Here is a 21,664-nt window from a genome sequence, read left to right as displayed (position 1 = left end):
TTTTCTCAACAGCATAATAACTGCATTTTGTACCATGAAGCTTCACACTGTCAACATTTGATGACACGCCCTCTACTTTGCACATGTGGATCCAGTATAGTTCAAAGTTCCTGCTTTGGGTTATCTTCCCCTTCTCTAGCAATTATCTCCTACTGTACAATTTCAAAGGCCAAACATTTAAAGTTTCCTCAAACTAAAATGCCCTCAAATAAACTGTACATATAACCGCGGTTTGTACACGTTTTCTTCATGATCCATGCTCTTAGTTTAATCAGATAGCAACAGTCTTAAATACTGTGCTTAAATACTGGTGATTTTACCACAACTTCATAGGCATATTTTTTTCCTCAAGAATATTATTATTATTAAAGGAACACAATCTGTACCTGATCTAGTCTCAAATAAAGTTCAAAAATACAATTCATAGTCAAAAGACGTTTTGTTGTTGTTAAACCAATGTACATTAACTATGTACAAAACATTTCTTTAAATCCACAAGACAAATAAGATCTTGCATTCAAAAATACCAGTTCGATTCACATTTTCTGCAAATCATTTCAAAGGAAGCAACAGCTCTGAAGCTCTTCAAACTATTGATGTTGGATCAATATTAAACCATAACTACTATACCAGAGAGAGATGCGATTCATTGCAAAATGTCCCATCAGACTGTGGTTATTAATTAAGGCAAGATTTTATTTCTTTAGGAATTATCATCTGTAATTCCAAAACTCACTTGCTATGCTCAGATGAATGAAAGGGCTTGTCTTGTTTTCTCCGTTTCTCTCATTGACCGCCTGCACGTAATAAGCCCCGGAATCACTTGCTGTCGTTGCAAGGATCACCAGCTGATTCTCCAGCGTTATGGCTCTGTTCCAAAAATCAGAGACAGTGTCAAAGCCACTCCAGATAAGACAAAGTTAATTTATTAGACCAACTACACAGCAATATCTAGAGTTTAAAAAAAAAGATTTAAAAGGACAAAAACAATACACAGGCAGACTTTAGGAATGTAGCAACAGTGAGTCTTCTCTGGTCCCATGGAGTCCTGTGGCCATAAGTCTCAGGTGCTTCAGGTGCTCCACATCTGTACCAAGCTTGACTGAGAGGAGACAATGTTTTGGAATACATACATCAAGAGGTTGCTAAAATCCAGAGATTCCTATAAGAATTCATCACAAGGCCATAGAGAAGTTCCAGGGAAGCTGTTCCTTCTTTTTCAGGCAGGGTTATTTGATCATGAAAGGCTCACAAATCTTTGGAGTAGAGGGTTAGACCGTCAAATCTTTGGCCCAGGGCAAATGAGTCTGTCAAGATTTTCTCCATCAGGGTGGGGGATGGGGGTGCTCGCTAGAACCTTTGCATACTTATGTTTATACTGGTGAGTAGAAGGAGGTGTCCAATGAGCACAGTGCTAACCCTTCAATTTTTCCAGCATCACTAAGAACCCTCATTTGCTTGCTCTGTCTCCACATCCTAAGAGTGCAAAGAAGTAAGTAGACTATTTGGTCTACACGATTGTGACCAAATCCTCCTCAAATGTCCCAAGTATAATGCCAAAGGAACTGGAGACACACTTGACCCACCCATGCTTTCTCTGAACCACAGCTACCTGCAAAGGTCACATGGCAACCAGGCATCTACAGAAGTAGACTAGTACACTTTCAATTGCTCCACATAAAGACTCTCACCATGCTACTCATTTTTAAAAAGGAAAGCAAATAATAAAGACACAATGTCCATAAATCCAAGCAACTTTTCATTGAAATGGGGCCCCTCAGTGTCCTTTGCTTCTGTTAGGATTCTGTATTCCTTTTGCTAGTTAAGGAGGTGAGTGGGGGAGGTAGAATTTGTTAAAAAATATAAACTGTGAACATGGGTAAACTTCTCTCCAGCTGGTGAGTTGGACAAGGAGGGCAAGATGCATTCTGAGCACAGAAACATCACTTCATCTGTGCTCTTATCTCCAGTGGACCAGAGACCCCAGGGCACCCAGTGGACTGCACCAGCAGGGAAAGCTCTGCTTATTTGTTTTTTTTGATCCCAGTCAGAGCCCTTCTAGAACTGGATATGCAAACCTAGTAACTTCTCATGAGGAATTCAATGTAATAACAACCTTTTCCTTTCTGTTACCTTTTGAGAGGTTTTTCAAAAATTCTTGGTTTTTAAACATTGTATAAGATTAGCTTAAGGAGAGACTGCTCACTCAGGGCTCCCACAGGACAGATTACACTCTAGGTCTCTATGGCTAATTTATTTCATGTCTCATTTAGGAAAAATTCCCTATTAGGAAGTTTTCAATTTTTAGTACCATAAAAGTATTTCAAAAGAGTTGTACTATAATTATTTATGACTCCTTTATAGGTTCTTTTATAGAACCATAGAAATTGTTCCATTTTATTTTAGTGTATGTTACATTGGCACCTAAAATTAAATATGAATATTTACTACACATGAAGTTATACACATTTAATAGCATAATTTAAAAATGGGATATATAACTTTTTGCTTTAACATCTGATTTTCACCATAGTAATTTCAAATATGCTTATTATTTCTCAGAATTAGTCTTGTAAAATACCCATTAATTCTCTATATTATTTGTTACATTGTCTCAAGGATCTTGAAAACTTAAAAGTACATAAAAATTTCCTCTCATATGTGGAAGCTAGAGGAAAAGAAGGAAATAAGGAGAGGAGAATTGGAGATCATAAAGATGCAGGGAAGATGAGTGGAGAAGAAGAAGGAGATTGAAGAAGAGAATGGAAGGATGGGAAAGGCGAGGAAATGCAGAATGAATGCTTAAAAAGAATGCTATGTGCATATATAAACACACCCAGGGAATTTCTCCTTTATGTTTAAGTAGACAGAACCAATCAAAAATAAACAAATGGGGCTGGGGTTGTGGCTCAGTGGTAGAGCACCTGCCTGGCATGTGTGAGGCACTGGGTTCGATTCTCAGCACCACAAAAATAAATAAATAAATAAATAAATAAATAAATAAATAAATAAATAAATAAATAAATAAATAAATAATTAGAGCTATTGTATCCATCTACAACTACAAAAAATATTTGAAAAAATAAACAAATGGATGAGTGAAAGGAAGATCAATACAGTAACAGAAGGAGGACAGGGAAAGGGAGGAAGAAAGGGAAAAAGGGGGACATGAACTGAAATTGAGTTCTGTTCATGTAATAATTCTGTCAGGATGACCCAAATATGATGTATAACTATAATTCTCTTAAAAAAAAGAGCAATTGGAAACATTACAATTTACCTCTATTAAGGTTTTTATTTTTAAGTTTTTTTTCTGTTAGCTTTTAATTTCTGAATATGTTTAAGTCACTATTCATGAAAAAAATTTATTATTATTTTTTTGTTGTTGTTAAAAAGAAGACACCACAAAAATGCTAAATCTTTGGACAATATTAGATAGATGAGAATTAGTTCTCCATAAAACTACTCTTGTTTTCTCTCCAAATTGTTCTAAAAAAAGAGTTTTTACAAAGGAAACTGATTTTTTAAATGTAAATAAAATATCTAAAAACATTCATATCAATTTTGAGTCCTGGTAACTGTTGTGATGCTTTAAGAAAAGAAACTTTTTTTTTTGGTGACAGCACAGCAGCACGTGCCTAGAGCACCCAGCTTTCCTGTGGCAGCCACACCGGCCCAGGCAGCCTGCAGGGTAAGGGGGCCGCCTTTCTCAACATCAGGATTGGACATGGTCATTTGTCCCTGGTGTTCATGGTGGCAATTTTATAGCTATGAGGATATGACCTTAGCATGAAGCTAACAATGTGGGTAGAAGGACAGGGAGAACAGAAGGTCCTTGGGTCCCTGACAGCCTGGCAGAGCCCACCAACCAACCACCCATCCTGCAGCCAGCCTGCCTCTGCACATCCTATTTCAGGGATACCACACTTCAGTCAATTTAAAACCTATTTTGAGTCAGAATTTCTGTTACTAGACTTCAACAATGTGCTGACACAGATTCAAAAAGCACACGTAACAGCATCCATTTGGGATGAAACAGTGTATTCTTCTGGGCGCCGAGAAAACAACTGTACACATGACATGTCCTGCATGTGTGCATATGCAGCCGCAGGCGGCCTCTGAGGAGGGAGAGTCAAGTTAGTTTCTTTTGAATTATGTATTTTAAAATATTTTCCAACCTTTGTACTGTAAACAAGTATTACTTTTGTTATCAGAAGAATAGTGTTCTAAAGGAATGCAAGGGCATGCTAAGTAATTATGGTAGCAAAATTCAATACTTTGACCATAATATGAACCACTCAGCTTTGTTAGAACATAATTCCAGAGAATTCATTTAAAACTTACATTGAATTTACAGGAAAAATTACAGTATTCAGCCAGATAAATTTTCCTTTTACTTTATAGAAATGTACATATGGCTTTATATAAAATCATTTCCTTAGTCTTCCTCCATTTTAATTCTATATTTAAAAATAAAACCTCATAATTCTAACTTCTAATTCCATGACTTGGTAATAAAAATAATAAGGAAAATCTCAGTTCAATATGTGTGAAATGAACTACAGCTCAGAAAACTAGAATGTTGGGTTTATAAAGAACATATTAGAGGGGCTGGGGTTGTAGCTCGGTGATAGAACGCTTGCCTAGCATGTGTGAGGCAGTGGGTTCGATTCTTAGCACCACATATAAATAAAACAAAGGTCCATTGACAATTTAAAAAAATTTGAAAAATAACACGTTAGAGGATCACTTAATAACTATTACTATTTGTCCCTGGTTTTCACAAGAGAGAAGTCTGTTGACTTAACAACTGAGGTTCACTAACAAAGAAAACACTGCTATTCAGTGAAGGATGACAGTCTTCAGTGGGAACTTGTCAAGCTTCTGAACATTCTTCACTCGATTCCAACACATGCATGAGGTACCAGACAAAGTAATTGTTCTCTAATTCAGAAAAGACGAAGCCTCACGCAGAGAGAAACTACCTGGGGGTCTCTGGCCATTAGCACTAATTAAAAAAATTTCTTTGGAGGAAAGCCACCCTGGAGGTGGATGCCTAGATCACACTAGGGCATACAAAGGGACGGCCACTTTGCTGGGGAATGTATGGTGGAGCTTCCTGCTACCCATTTCCAGGTGATGTCATGTTCCTCATGCCACAATAGATCATCTGCTTTCAGAAATGTGACATTAACATAATAATCCTGGAAGCACAGGATTTATGGTTGGTAGAAACAGTTCAATGGGTAGTTGAGGGACCTCCAGACCAGGAAGGAAAAGTCAGAGCATACATTTGTAGGAGCAGAACCAAATACTTTTGTTTACTGTCTACTGAGTGACTATTTGGGTTATCAGACCTGTGACTGAGAGTGGAAGGGAAAATAACTGAACCAAGAATATACTGTTTGGGGCCCATGGAGCTTATGTTGAGTTATTTATATACTAGGGGAAGTGACAGAAAGTACTTTAATAACTTTCCCTTAGAAGTATTTGTGGGCAAAGGGAGGAGTTTCAGGAGGGGTTCAGAAGCTTCCATGGGGTGCTGCAAAATTTGCAATGAAACCATCCTTTGGCTTCCATGAAAAGATAAATCATCTTTAGTTACCAGTAAGTATTTTGATCTTTGGCACTTTTAACACAAACTAGGGAGGGTAATACAAGTACTGAATTATATATTATGATGCAAATTCAATAATATCCAGTAAAAGAAGAACTTAGCCCATAACATATAAAAGCATAATTTGAGTCTGAAGTTTTACTATTACAAATGCTAAAGTAAGATTTGATTAGTTTTAACTGACATTCAAATACATTAAAAAAAATCAGAGAGCAGGAAAATGTAGAACATTCATTTTTAAGTCCTTAAAAAATTAGAACATTTAAAATATTCCCCATTTCAACAAAACAACTTTTTAATGGGTTGGTTCTAAAGCTCACTGTTCTGAGTATAATCTAGATCTCAAGCCCCACTTTAATAGCAAGTTCAAGGCAGACAACTTCGGAACTGATGAACTTGGCTTAGCTATATAATTACAAGAACTATAATTGCTTCCAAGGAGTTTTGGCAATCACGAGGCCCTGGATACTGGATAAATGTTAAGGCACCACAGTGACATGTTTACTGAGTCAGGAAGTAAACACTTGCTGTCCACCAGTGAGTGACTCTGGGATGAAAGACATTTAGAAAGCAAGTGAGGAAAGAATCTGGGAAACCTGTTTCCCAGAATTTCAAACCAACATAAATGACAAGTGAAGTTGTGTTCATTAACAGAATGTATGAATCTAATATTGTCCCTGATTTTGTTCCCTCAGGTTTATCACTTGGTCCCCAGAAGTCCTAAGCAAGCAGGCACCTAGGGGAAAGGCAGCCATCAAATCTGAGAGCTGTCATTATTCTGTAAAGATACACTGCACTTTCCAGAGAGGGGAGACTAGAGACAGCAAAGCCTTCTGCCAGTAAGTTGTCTTAGAGGTCCATGCCTTGCAAAACACTTCAATGTAGTATATGCAGGGATCGTTTCCTATGGCAGGTGTAGTTAATTTCATAATGGTGAGTACATGGAAAAGATACAGTTAGATTTGTATGAATTCACCTTTGTACAACTCTTCCATATTGACGATCAACTCTTAACTAGAGATGCAAATGGAGGTAAGATATCCCATAAGTCCCATGGATTTGAAATACACCCAAATTCACACATTTTGTCATATCCACAATGTTCCCTGGTTTTTAAAGCAGAGAACGTGATAAACAAAAGCATACAATCAATAATTGTGTTAAGTATGGGGCTGGGGCTGGGGCTCAGTACTTGCCTCACAGGTGTGAGGCACTGGGTCCGATCCTCAGCATCACATAAAAATAAATAAATAAATAAATAAACAAATAAAGGTATTTTTAAAAAAGAGTACATTAAAAAAATAACTGTGTTAAGTGAAATGCAAAAAAATAAGAAACTATTTAGGTTTTCACACTCACATATTTGCTCTGGCTATTCCTCTCTGAACTTGAAACTACATTTTAATACTTTGAACCCTAGTAAGTGGAAAAGTAATTTTCCCTTTCAGTAAATAGGAATGGAGTGCATACTATGTGTATGATACCATCCAGGGAAAGGACACTGTGAAATGTGATCATTAAAACACAAGGAGAGGGGCTGAGGTTGTGGCACAGCGGTAGAGCACTCACCTCACATGTGCGAGGCCCTGGGTTCGATCCTCACACCGAATTAAAAATAAATAAATAAAAAATAAAGGTATTGTGTCCAACTACAAATAAAAAAAATAATTAAAAAAGACCAAAAAAAAACCACACAAGGAGGTATCTCAAAAAAAACCACACAAGTACAATTAGAAAAATGAGAAATTATACCCCAATGATACAAATGCATGAATTGCCAAGATCATTGTAATGTCATGTGTAGATAATAAAAAAATAAATAAATTAAATCGCTAGAAAACTCAAACAAACAAACAAAAACACACAAGGAGGTATCTCATAAGACATAAACACAGCTGGATGAAGTTCCACAGGTGGATGGGATTTTGGAGGAATGATAAGCGAAGTACCTAGCCCCCATCACTGACATGCAGATCTGACCATAGCTGTCCTAGTGACAGCTGCTCTAGGATAAAATATGATGCATATCAGAGTGGAAAGACAGACCCAACTCTCTGACCTTAAAGATAGTAAGAGTTCAGAACTGATCCGGTTTTGCTGTAGGTAATGTGGGAGGAAACACCACCCTCACTTCTGCTAACTCACCCATGCAGGAGTCTCACCTTCCATGGGAGCTCTGGCCAGGGGCTCCTGCAGGTCAGGCAGCACAACCAACTCTCTCCCAAACTTGGGCCTGATTTGGGCCTTCCTGACTGCTTCCAGGAGCATGGGTGCTGGGTAAGTAGCCTGGTCTGCCCGGCCCCCAGCAGCAGAAAGAAACTTCAGTGGACCATCAGAAGAGAAGCAGAGAGGCACATTCCCCTACCCAAGGAGCACACTGCTGGTCTCCAAATAAAAGCAGAAAAGAGACCTGAGCTCAGGTTCGTTCATTTATTCATCTTCTCCCAGCCCAGTTCCCTGAGTGACCTGGTATCTGGAAGCAGAACACAGACTGCCTTAGAATGACAGCCCAAAGAGTTCTACAGGGAAAATACCTTGTTTTCTCACCAGAACAAGATGATTATGGCTGAAAGGAAGTGAACACCATAAATGAACCCGGGTTGAGTTATCCAAGTCTCTTGTTAATACAGAGGCTCTTTAAGCAACCAGACAATGCACTCTGGGTTGAGTAATGGAACTAGAATCTAATATGTCCCTGATTTTGTTCCCTCAGGTTTATCACTTGGTTTTCCCATCTATAAAATGGGGACAAAATACTGACATCAAAAAGCCTTTATGAAGTGCAAATAAGGTAAGATGTGATTGGGGCTGTCTAAGCCACTCACTGATATTTTACAAGTATGAATGTTGTTATTGGGTGCAGCCCCAATGTGGGGCTGCAAATTAAACACTTTATAAAGTCTCAGTCAGCAGACTGCTGTACACACATAGCCAGACCCCCGAATTATAAGATGAAAATCACCGAATGACCAGAAACTTCGGTCTACTACCTTAAATGGCCACCTGACATGCACAGGAGACAGAATGAGATGATGTCCCAAAGGCCTGTCCCTGGCCTTCCTCAACACCTGTTCCTGTGTCATGCACAGAACTGGTCCTTTCCTCTAGGAGAACAGATCCTGCCTAGGAGGAGGGATGGAAAAGAAAGGAGCTTATAGGGTAACTGCTGATAGAACAGATGAAAGATGCATTCATCAGGGCTTTTGACCAGAAGAACTATATTTCTTATTTATAGCAGTATTTCTTAAAAGTCCCAGCTAATCTAAACAGGATTTTGGTCCATTTTTACTTTTCTGAGGGCTTTTGTTATTGTAACTAATTAATTCTAGTACAAAGCACAAATAAATGGCCATGCCAAATTCTTGGTGTGAACAATCACAAGAGGATGGCAGGAACGAGGAAGGACTACGTAGAGCTGAGGTCTATACACAAAAATTTCCAGCCAAGATTTTTTTCTGAAAAAGAAACAAGACCTAATAAAAAAATGTGTGGAATATACATTTTTAAGTCTTTTAGCTTCTTAAACAAAGGAACTCACCCAGTGTTAAAAGGGGGGGGGGGCATCAAAGAGAGCCTCTCCAGATGGGCCCTAGTGGGAGCCCCTTTCTCCCTGAGATGCTCTGTAAACACCAGACAAAGTTGAGGTAAGTTCAGTTTATACATAAATGGAATAAAACAAAACCCAATTCAATTCAAATTAAAAGAATATGGCTATGGAAGGGAAGATACTTTTCACCAAATTGATGGAATGTAAAGACCAGTGCTGCGGCCAATGCAGTGAATGCTAGAGGGCTCAGGTGCAGGACTCACAGTCATGCACCTGTGGCCAGAGATGCTCCCCACCAACTTGGATGACGTAGGCTGAGGCAGGAAAGCTGGAGGCTGGCAATTCACGTTGCAGCCACAGCTTCTCTCCACATCCTACTTTCTTCAGAACAAGGTACTCCGGAGTCTTTCTTTCCTGTGCAGATAAAGGGGCATGGGCAGAGCACTTGACCCAGGCTCTGTGGGACTCCATCCGCATGGGATTATGTCTTAGTGGCAGGATCAAGCATCAGCAGCAGCAGCTATGAAAGAGCTAGCACTTTTCTAAAAGCAAATAATCGCAGAGGAATACTCGAAAATTACGAGCGAAGCAAATTGCTTTTTTGAATGTTCTCCACCTTTCACGTCTGTCTCTGCATTAGCTCCTCTTTGAAGGAGCATAATTATTGCCAAGAGTTCCACTCTTTTGTTAAACTCCTTTTGATTACTAAGTGACAAAGCTGTGCCTGCAGAGATGGGAGCACCTGCGAAGGCCGAAGCTGATTCCCGCCTCAAGTGTGACAGCTCATCTTAGTGACTGTCGTGCCTCTCGCTGCCTCCTAGAAAATGAGGGCTCCCCAAGCCGCAGGTAGTCAGCGTCATGCTCCAGGACAAAACTCGGTCAACAATGAAGACAGAAGGAATCCGAATGGAAAGTGAAATTTTCTTTCAGTGGCTTTTTGATTATGACAGACCTTTCTGGAATGTGTGAATGGCGTGCCTGTTGGGCCCTCTGCTGTCCTACCAGCTGGCCCCACTGCTCTCTGTGGCCATGGACACAGTCCTGCAGGGCAGTGGGACAGCATCCAACAAGTGTAAACTAATTTATAAACAAAGCTGGGAGATGTTCAAAATCCTGGGCCCCTAAACTCAACTGTAAAAGTGTAAAATGGACTTCCTGGCCACCGAGCAGAGCTGCCCTCCCAGGCTGGGCTGTGACCAGGAGACCCTGCACTGTTTATACCTGTGCTGTGGATTTTTCCAAAGATGCTGGCCATCCATGCAGCTGAACTGTTAGCCATGGCTGGGAAACAGACCCCCATGTTTCTTTCAAAGTTCTTAGAGATTTCCACACAGACGACCACAGCCATGAGCCTGCTGGTCTGGGGCCCATCTCCCTGAGGCCTGGCCTTCCAGTCTTTCCATATCCTTCTACCTCCTGGGGTTGATGCAGTTCCTTGGAGGACACCAAGCTCACTCCCTCTTGACTTTCCTCAACCAAGCCTCTGCTCTGCCCTCCTGGCAGGAGAGATGAGAAGAAGCCTTTCTGGACACTTCCTAAGGGCCTGCAAATTGCTAAAAGCTCTCTGCTCTCATCCAGTCCTCATAGCAACCCCACAAGGACTCAAATTCCTTCACAGGGGACACCAACGTTTTAGATCCAGAGACACTCCTTCAGGAGCCCCTTCTCCAACACTGCCTAGCTGTATGACACTGTGACATTGCACAAGCTGCTTGAATGGTGGCTCTAATCCCCAGGTCCTGAGAAATGGGGATAACATACCTGTCTCTTAGTACTGATAGAAAAATTACATGAGACAATATTTTAAAAATCAGTGATTTATGTAATATCTAGCATACACTCAAAACTCAAAACTGGTTAGCTACTGTCATTGTCTCCACTTCACAGACAGGAAACTGAAGCTTAGAAGTGACAGAATTCCTCCAAAGAAAGTGAAGAATGAAGACTCTAACCCAGTCACACACCCCAGATGTTTCAACTTCCCTTCAAATCTCTTGTCCTGAATCTCCATGCTACCTTTTCTGTCCCCAGAGAGTAAGGCCAGACTCTAGGAATAGCATGCCCTACAAACCTTTGTTCTGGCAATCACATGCTGCATCTTAGGCACCTCCTGCCCCCTGTCCCCAGGTCTCACACCTGACTCCCAGAGGCTCTACCCAGGCCTGGAATATGGTATGATGACGAAGAAATAGGCAAGGACATGTAGGAGGGTGCAGTGCCACTGGGTTTAAGGAAGCCCCAGATGCGGCCTGAACCAGGAGGACTGCACTACAACACAAGGAACCTCGGGGTCATCATGCTATTCTAGCTAAGTAAGCTGGACTTAGGGGGTTTCCTTTCTACCAAGACAGACCCCCAAAGCCAAGCCTGGTTAACCAGAGGCAAAACCAAGAGCCCTGGGTCTAGTCATTGGAGATTAATGAAAACAGTTTCCTTTAGAGAGAATATTTTTTTTTTCTCAAGAGCTGCTGAATTTGAACTCTTCCAGAAAAAGCTTTATAAAACCCTTTGTTATAAACATTTAGGTTGTGTCTAAAATGAGAAAATAAGCAGGTAACTTCAGACTTGCCTGAGTGAATGGTGATATGCCCAAAATTTAGCTATACATAATTTAAAGAGGACTTCTAGAGAAAGTCTTATTATAAGAACACCTTATTAGGGCTGGGGATGTGGCTCAAGCGGTAGCGCGCTCGCCTGGCATGTGTGTGGCCCGGGTTCGATCCTCAGCGCCACATACAAACAAAGATGTTGTGTCCGCTGAAAACTAAAAAATAAACATTAAAAAATTCTCTCTCTCTCTTTAAAAATAAAGAACACCTTATTAACTGTGAGAACCACCTGTGAGAAATAGGCAGGAAGTATATTTAAATAATATCACTCAGTGCCTAAGTATCCCACATGAAAATAAAAACAGAAAAAAGGAATAAAAAAGAAAAAAGGGTGGCAGCCATTTTCCCCAACTGTGTCTACTTCTTAGCATTGTCAATGATCATGCTGTTCATTTCCATGACAAACGTCACATGGTGACATAAAACCCAATTGCCTCCATCTGTCTTCCCAGAGAATTACAGTGCAGTTCCTTAAGTTGTGAGGTATTTTTTTCTTAGTCCCTGGCCCCATTTCTCAAATAGGCATTTTAGGTTTGACACAAGCAGCAGTTAACTGGCTACTCTGAACCAAAATGATTAAAATGCACCAAGCACTAAATTTTGAGCAGATTGAACAAATGTTCATTCTTTACTCATCTAAAAACTAGTACTGAGCACCTGCTGGGTATTACTGACTGAGAAGAGAGTACTGAAGAGCTCATCAGCCATCACAGTCCAGCAGGGACAGAAGTTAAAGGTGCTGTTGTAGCCCTCAGTGCACACTATTGTCCTAAATGCTACTCCCCACAAGAGGAGCCAGTGCTTTCTGGAGAAATCCTGGGTCTCAGCAGGAAATGTACCGGATGCCCCTGGACCATATCACATAGTAAGGAAGCAAAGGCGAGGTCATGCCAAATGGACCCAACCTTAAAGACTCCCATTATTCAGAAAGGGGACATTTTGAGCATCAATGTGAACAAGTCAGAAAAGAAGAATAAAACCATCTCAGTTTGCAAATGACATCATCTATATAGGAAATAACCAAGAAATCTACAAAACACCAATGAAGATGACAACAACTCAGAGACCATTAAGCAAGTTCAACAAAGGTTTCAGGATAGAATGAAAAACAATTGATTTATTTTATTTAAAAAAATTTTTTTTAGTTGTATATGGATATGATGTCTTTATTTTTATGTGGTGGTGAGGATTGAACCCAGTGCCTCACACATGCTAGGCAAGTGTTCTACATCTCCAGTCCCAATTTATTTTATTTTAATAGCTTAAACAGTACAAATGTATTTTTTAAATGTCAAATAATTGTATATGTTTATGGTGTATGTCACAATGTTTCAATATGTGAATATACCATGGGATGGCTAAATCAAGCTAATTAACATTTGTATTACTTCCCATATTTATCTTATAGTGAGAATACTTAAATTCTACTCTCCTAGCAATTTTCAAGTATACAATACATTGTTATTATCTATAGTCATCAAGATGTAATATAAATACTTTGAACTTACTCCTTCTATCTAACTGAAATTTTGTGTCTTTGAACATCTGCTAACCCTCACCCCAATTCTATTTCTTTTAATTTAAATATTTTCTTTTAGTTGTAGATGGGTACAATACCTTTATTTTATATATTTATTTTCATGTGGTGCTGAGGATCAAACTCAGTGCCTCACACGTGCTAGGCAAGTGCTCTAACATTGAGCTAAAAACACCAGTCCCCCAATTCTATTTCTATGGAATAGTAACAAACATGTGAAAACCAGAATTTAAGCCATAATAGCATTTGCAATCACTCAACAGAAATATACAGTTGAAAATTGAGTAAATATGTACAGGATTTGTATGCCAAAAATACTAAGGGAAGAAGTTAAAGCTCTAAATAAATGGAGATATGTGCTGAATTCATGGATTGGAATAGTTTCAACAAAGTAAAAATATCAGTTTTCTCCCAATGGGTCTCTAAGTTTAATGTTATTCCTACCAAAATCTCAGCAATAGGAAAGATTATTATAAAATTTGTAGCTATAGGAAAGACTATTCTAAAATTAATATGAAGTGGCAAAGTAATTAGAATAACTAAAAAAAATTTTTTAAAAATAGTCAAGTGGTAGGAATCATTCAACCAGACATTAAGATTTATTATATAGCTGCAGTAATCATGACAGTGTGGTATTGGAAAGAAAAAAGATGCACGCAATTGAACAGAATAAAAAACTCAGAAATGCGCACAGAAAAGTACAGTCAACTGGTTTTTAGCAAAAGTTCAAAAACAAGTCAGCGGAGAAGGAAATGTCTTCAAAAATCAGCACTGAAGAAATTGGTCATTTATAGGAAGAAAAAAAAATTAAACTCAGCCTAACACTGGTATGCCAAAATTAACTCACGATAGATCATAGATTTAAATGTGAAATGGTAAAAATTTTAGAAGAAGCTGGGAGAAATTCTTTGGGACCTATGATATGGCGAAAAGTTCTTAGACATGATACCAAAAGTACAATTCACAAAGAAAGAAATCTATAAATTGGATTTAATCAAAATTACTATTTTGTTTTTCTGTGAAAGACCCTGAATAAGAAAATATAATTGAAAAAAAAATACAACTGGAGACTTGGAGAAAGCATTTGCAAAACATAAATATGATAAAGGCTATATATACAGAATATATAAAGAATTCTCAAAAGTCAATACTTAAAGAGCTCCAAAACAACCCACCTAGAAATTGGACCAAGGGTTAGAAGCAGCATTCCACCAAGAGTCTGTAGACAGCAAGTGAGTACATGGAAAGATGCCAACATCACCAGTCATTGGGACCAAGATGAGTTACCAGGACACCTATTAAAACAACTAAAGTAAAAATTACCAGTGCAGAGGAGCTAGGCCTCTCACAGATTGCTGGTGGGAACAACCACTATATTGCTATGTGGAAGAGAATCTGGCAGATTTTTAGGAGCTAACCATATTTGCCACTCCACCGAGCAGGGTCTATTTTTACTGGACATTTTTCCCAGAGAGGAAAAAATTTTTATCTACACAAGAACCTGTGCAGAAGTGTTCATAGAAGCTTTATTGATAATAAATCAAACGTGGGAAAACCCCAGATGTTCCTCAGTAGGTGACGAGCTAAACAATTATGTCACTTTTGTACTGGGGAATACCGCTAGCAATACAAAGAAACAAACTATTTGTATGAGCAACTTGAATAAATCTCAAGGGCATTAGGGTGAGTGAAAAAAGCCAATCTCAAAAGGATGCATAATGTATGATTCCATTTATATGACATTCTCAAAATGACAAAATTATAGAGATGGAAACAGAGTGGCAGTTGCCAGGTTGGGAGGTTGAGGAGGTTGAGCTCTGAGTACAAGAGGCCTGGGTGATGGGACAGCCCTGCATCTAGATTGATTGCATGGTGACCACACAAACAGACACACACAGGCAAATGACACAGTGCCTCCCCCATACACTGACCAATGTTACTATCTTGGTGCTGATATTGCTCCCCAGTTGTGTAAAATACAACCATTGGGTAAAGAGTACATGGGACTTCTCTGAACAGTTTTTGGAGCTTTCTGTGAATGTACAATTATTTCAAAATCATATGCTAAAAAGAAAAACACTCTGATAGAGAAAAGGAAGAAAAAGAAGACTCCTGACTGAGGTCAGAATGAATTAGAAACTGAAACAAACAAGCTATCTTGTCCTCCTGAACACAGAAGCTCCTGGCAAAGACCTCTGATTGCAGCCACCAGGGAAATGACAAATGTGAAGTTTGGGAAGTGAATAACAAAACAGGGTAGACCTGTGAACACCCAGGGTGGAGAATCTGGAAGGACAGGGACAGACTTGGTGTGTTGCGCATTGTCAGAGGAGGCCCTGGAGGCCAGGGCAGAAGGAACAGGAGAAACAGGGTTGGGAGCTGGGAGCATCCATGTCTTCTGGAACCAGCTGGGTTCAGGAGTTCTTAGCAACGTGAAGGACCTGCAATCTATGGCCCTGAAGCCCCTTCCTGCTAGGTGAAGCCTGATGATCAGGGAATTCAACCCTTAGGCTGAGAAAGGGGGAGACAGACATTGACAATCTACACTGGAAATACATAAATGATATAAATGTAGCCATATGAACTCAGAGGCATAATTGAGGCCAATTAGAGAATTGAAAAAAATAAAAGTTAAAAAATTTCAGTACACTCTAAGGGTCATGGAATAGGAATTTATGATTTTAATTATAACCTTGCAGTGTCATTGAAAGAGAATAAATTATATGCACTAGACTCCAAAGAAAAGAATAGCCATATTAGAAAAGTTTTCATTAAAGCTACTACAAATGGGGAGAAAAGGCTATATTGATAAAATACTCCTTTTGGCTATAAAAAAAAGCACTTATATGAAATAGCTAATTACACAATAATGTTTCATAAATGAAACTAGTAATGCATCTTATTTACCATCTGCATCTATGTCTTCCTTCACTAGAAAGCTGTCAGCTGGGTCTGCTAGTTTTATTTTGGTTTGGAATGTGCTGGGGAAATAAAAGGACTTTGCTAAAAATTACATTCCACTGTGCAAATATATAAGTTTGGGCTACTTCTGTTATAGTGAGGATGGAGGGGTCAATATGAAAAGAAAATTAGAAGAAGTCAGGTTAACCAGCGCCAAGAATTGTGGCAAAAACAGGTCTATTAGGCCAACAACAGACTGGGGTCAGCCTGCTACCCTACCTGAGCCTCTGCAGAACTCAGTATCTGTAGGTTGGTGCGATGCACCTTAAAGACAAAAGATGTTTCTCTTTGATGCAGGAATAGGTGTGTATATGTGTGTGCATATGAACAATTCAGATGGAAAACTCTGAATACTGTTGGAATTTTATGAGTCCATTTTGTTTGTGATGACAGAGAAAACAGTACTTAGAAAAAGATAGCTACTAATATAGCTAAGAGCATATCAATGCAGCTAGAAATTTTTATTAATAAATAATGGGAATAAAAATATATGACTCATTAATTAAATACTAAGTTGGCTAATAATTGATAGAACAGGGATTTTTTTTTTAGAATAAGAAAACAGAATTACTACATCCCCTTATAAATTCAGACACAGTAGACTAGAATCTTTCCAACCTAGCATGCTAGGATATAAAGTCACATCTAGCACACTGAAGCCTACCAACAGAGAAGTTGGGCATCAGGACACAAAAGCATGCCCCTGTTCTACTCTAAAAACATCTGCTTTTTCTCAAATGTAATTAAGGACTATAATGAAACCTGTGCAGTGACCTACATTGTTTCATTGCTCTGAAAAAGGTATATTGTTCTATCTAATGGAGACAAGAAACTAAAACTTGACCTAGAAGGGGAAGAAAGAAAAATGTAGAATAAATCAGGTGGGGGGCCGGAATCCATGAACCAAGTATTTATATTATAGTAATTTAGTCAGAGCTTGTAAACTCAGGCAAGGGAAGAGAGAAGTTATGGGCCCATGTATGTAAATTTTAGACTAAATCGTGTCTAGCATATTCATATGCTGTTAACATGGAGAAGCTAGAAGGGGCCTCAAGAAAATAATTAGAAAATGGAAATGCATGTCATGTCATACTTTTAGAAAGGATAATTACTGGATCAAAATGATATTTTTTTCCAGACTCAGTTGCAAGATTTAACAAAATTCTAAGGGACACCCCAACTGAATTTTCTGAGAATGGGAAATATTTCGAAACTTTTACAGGAAGAATTTTTTTAAAAAATTAATGAAATTCTCAACATTATTGGGGGAAGCTTTGGCCCCAGGAGCTCCACTTGCAGCAAAGAAGAGCAACTGGCAAGGAAAGGGCCCCAAAGCCCCAGGCTGAGACCCTCTTCACCACTCCATTTCTGACCAGCCTCTTCCACTTTCTCTGGTCATCTGTGGACCCTGGGTCTAATTCTTTAGCACCCTATCATTTATCCTTCTTCCTGTTGCTAGCAGGGACAGACCCAATCTCTCTTTCTTTGTACAGAACTAGTTTCTATTCCATGATCACTTTTTCTCTTCTTCAACCTCACATGAAGCTGTATTCACACCACTAAAAAAATCAAGAGAGCCAAAGGAAGAGAAAACTGCACAAAATGCAGTACTCCCGGTAGGCCAGTGGAGCTCCCAATATACTGTGACTTTTAAAGCCAAAGGTTACAAATTCTATTTCTTAGCACTCGTGATGTCTGTGTGTGCATCTGATCATGAATCATGACTTTCTCAGAAACACATTTTATGAGAGCTAAGTATAGATTTATTGCCCTCACGGATATTATTCTGAGCATAATCAGTCAATTTCACAGATTTTACTACTTGACTCCAGGAAGAATACAAATGGGTACATGCCCACTCTTGCAACTTTATCACACAACTATGCAACATAGGGAGAACATCAGCTCCTTTCCAGACTGATGCTTCAAAATGGCACATTCGAAGTCAGGTCTCAGTCCTCAATCTAATGCAATGGGTTATAACTCACCACTGTCACTTTCCAATTTAATGCAATTTAACTTTTCATGATAAATAAAAGAAAAGTCAGCTATAAGACAGACTTTTAACAACTGAACACAGTGAGGAAGAGAAGTTTCCACAAATACAACCAATCCTCCTCCTTTTGCTCTTTAAAGTGACCAGCCCTCTTCTTGGGTCCATTTGTGAAGCAGTTCTGAACACTTTGTAAACTCACACGATGACTTACAAAGCTGGAGTTAGGATCCCTCTCTATCGCAGGAGGCACTGAGAGCCAGGTTTCTGGCTGGCATCAATGTTTAAGACATGCATCCGCATCAAGGAAGGAAGGAACAAGGAAGAACATGTCATAATCATAGATACTATCCTGTCTGAGGGTGGTGTAGGATAACGATCTGCATTCCACTAGTAAACTCCATCTAGTGGAGGGGCAGTTGGGGTCTTGAAAGATTTTGGAGTCAGTTTTTCACTAACCTTGGAAAAGCTACTTGACCTCACCAAGGCCCCTACACCCCATCTGTGGAAAGGAAAATGATGCAGCAATGAGGGTGGGAAGTTGGCACCTGCACCGCTTCCAGCAGAGATCCTGGCAGAGTTTGGACCTAACAGCATGGTCGTAAAAGCAGCCATCAAAGCTGTCATTACTTTTAAAATAGGCCATGAATCTTTTCTTTTTTGTTTTTATTAATGCATTATAGTTATACATAATTTGGGGTTCATTTTGACATCATCGTACATGCACACAATATAGTTTGCTCTATTTCAGTCCCCATTACTTCCTTTTTCCATCCTTTCTTCTTGCTCTGTTCCCCTTCTACTCTACTGCCTTCCCTTTGATTTGTTATAGTTTTTAAATTGGTGCTTTGTAGATATAAAGGTGAAATTCACTGTGGTATGTTTATATAGGTACATAGCATAATTTGATCAATTTCCTTTTGCTGTTCCTCCCTTTCCCATCCCTTCTTTCTTCCCCTCTATCCCCTTTGCTCTACTGATCTCCCTTCTATTTTCATGGGATTCCCCTCTCCATCATTTTTATTTTTCTCTTTATTTTGGTCTATATGAGAGAAAACATTTGACCCTTGACCTTTTGAATCTGACTTATTTATTATTATTTACATGATGTTCTCCAGTTCCTTCCATTTCCCAGCAGACATCATAATTTCATTCTTCTTTATCGTTGAGTAAAATTTCATTGTGTATATATACCACATTGTCTTTATCCATTCATCTGTTGATGGGCACCGGGATGGTTCCATTACTGGGCTGTTGTGAATTAGGCTGCTAAACATTGATGTGACTGTACCAACATAGTATGGTTTTATTTCTTTAGGATAAATACCAAAAAGTAGATCATATGGTGATTTTGTGGAATCTCCATAATGCTTTCCAAAGTACCAATTTGTAGTCCTACCAACAATGTTTGAGTGTACCTTTTCCCCCTCATCGTCATGAACACTATTATTTATATTCTTGAAGGCTGCCAGTATAATCAGAGTGAAACGAAATCTCAATGTAGTTTTTATTTTCATTTTCCTGACTGCCATGGATATTGAGCATTTTTTCATATATTTGTTAGCCATTTGTATTTCTTAGAAGTGTCTGTTTAGTTCTTTTGACTATTTATTATTGATTGGGTTGTTTTTTCTTTTTTAGTATTAAGTTTCTGAGTTCTTTATTTATTCTGCACATTAATCCCCTGTCTGAGAAGCAGCTGGCAAAGATCTTCTCCCAGTTTTTAGGCTCTCTCTTCACATTCTCATCTCCTTTGCTGTGCAGAAGCTTTTTATTTGGATACCACCCCACTTAGTTCCTGGCATGTCCAATGTAAGTTTTTGGCATTCTTGTTGAGCATCAGATAACTGTATCTATGTAGATTTTTCTGTGTCCTCCATTCCTTTGGTCTTCATGTCTGTTTTATTGCCAATGTCATGCCTTTTTTGTTTCTATAGCTCTTAAGTATAATTTGAGATCAGGTATTGTGATGCGTTCAGTATCACTCTTCTTGTGCAAGATACCTTAGGCTGTTTGGGGTCTTTTGTTCTTTCAAACAAAATCTTAGGACTATTTTTTTTTTACTTCTGTGAAAAATGTCCTTAGTATTGGGGGGGGGATTGCATTGAATCTGTATAATGCTTTTGATAGTATGACCACTCTAACAGTATTAATTCTGCCTAAGAACACAGGAGGTCTTTCCATCTTCTAAGGTCTACTTTCTTTTTTCAGTGTTTTATACTTTACATTGTACAATATTTTACCTCCTTAGATTTTTGCCCATTTATTTGAATTATTGTAAATGAGAAAATTTTCCCCATTTCTTTCTCAGTAGATTCATTATTGGGGTACATGCAAATGACTGATTTCTGTATGTTCATCTTACATCCTATTTCTTTGCAAACTTTGTTAACCATTTCTAGAGGTCTTCTGGTAGAGTGTTTTGGGGGTCTTCTAGATACATACAACATCATGTCATTAGCAAACAGAGATAATTCAACTTCTTTTCCTATTTGTATCCCTTTAGTTTCCCTTTCTTTGAATAGGAGTGGTGAAAGTGGACATCCTTGTCTTGTTCCTAGAGAAATGCTTTCAGTTTTTCTCTGTATGATGTCAGCCTTGGGTTTGTCATGTACAGCCTTAACAATGTTGAGGTAAGTTCCTTTTATTCCTAGTTTCTCCAGAGTTTTTAACAGGAATGAGTGTTGGATTTTTTCAAATGCCTTTTCTGCATCTATTGAGATGACTGATTGATCTTTTCTTAAAAGCCAAGTTTAGGATCTCAGAATTCATATAGGGCATCATACAGATTTTCCAACGCGGATGTCTTCAGGGTCAACCAAATGGAGGAGAAGGATGATGTCTGACCTCCAAAATGAAGAGGTGTATGTGCTCAAAATGATACATTTTCTACATATGCCTTCAATTTTTTCTGCCTTTATTTAAAAAAATCATTTTAAAATTTAAAAGAGAAGCAGCTCAAGTGGGAAAGTTTAATATCTAGTTCAGGTTGGTGTCTATGTCTGGAGAGATGGAAAGGTGAGAAGGGCCTTCTCCAACACTGGTGATGTTATACACCCTCAACCTAAAATGAACTCAAGGAGCACATTAGAGAAATTTTACAAATATATTTATTAAAAGCAAAACAAATTTGGCCTGTGCTAAGCCCAAGAGCTCCATTCTCACTCCTGGGGGAGCCGAATACTGGTATAAGGGGGCTGGGAGTACCTCAGGGCAAGAGGCCTTCAGGAGTGGACGGCTGTCTTAACTCTCCAGGAGTAGGGCAGGGTGTCCCTGCTTTCCTCAGGGAAAAATAGCAAGGTAGGACGAGCTACATTTTCCAACGTGACTGCAATTGTGCAAAAACACTGCTCCCCACCTCCACTTTGGCCCACTCCCTTTGTGATCCTGGAATGGCTAC

The 21,664-nt window shown here is 38.9% G+C and overlaps 1 protein-coding gene across 1 annotated transcript in view; it reads right to left on the bottom strand.

Annotated features, from left to right (window-relative positions):
- Sdk1 (sidekick cell adhesion molecule 1) overlaps positions 1-21,664 on the bottom strand; it is an 893,409-nt gene that overhangs the window by 348,340 nt on the left and 523,405 nt on the right. The window contains exon 5 of the mRNA XM_058582451.1: positions 737-870. Within this exon, the coding sequence (XP_058438434.1) occupies positions 737-870 (134 nt within the window). The remainder of the gene's footprint in view (positions 1-736; positions 871-21,664) is intronic.

The sequence above is a fragment of the Marmota monax genome, unplaced genomic scaffold, assembly GCF_021218885.2.
Source record: "Marmota monax isolate L192 unplaced genomic scaffold, Marmota_monax_Labrador192_F-V1.1 WCK01_AAM20220418_F8-fsc00148, whole genome shotgun sequence".
Taxonomy (NCBI): Eukaryota; Metazoa; Chordata; class Mammalia; order Rodentia; family Sciuridae; genus Marmota; species Marmota monax.
Note: the sequence above shows the minus strand (reverse complement) of the source record. Positions and strands in the feature narration are given on the sequence as shown.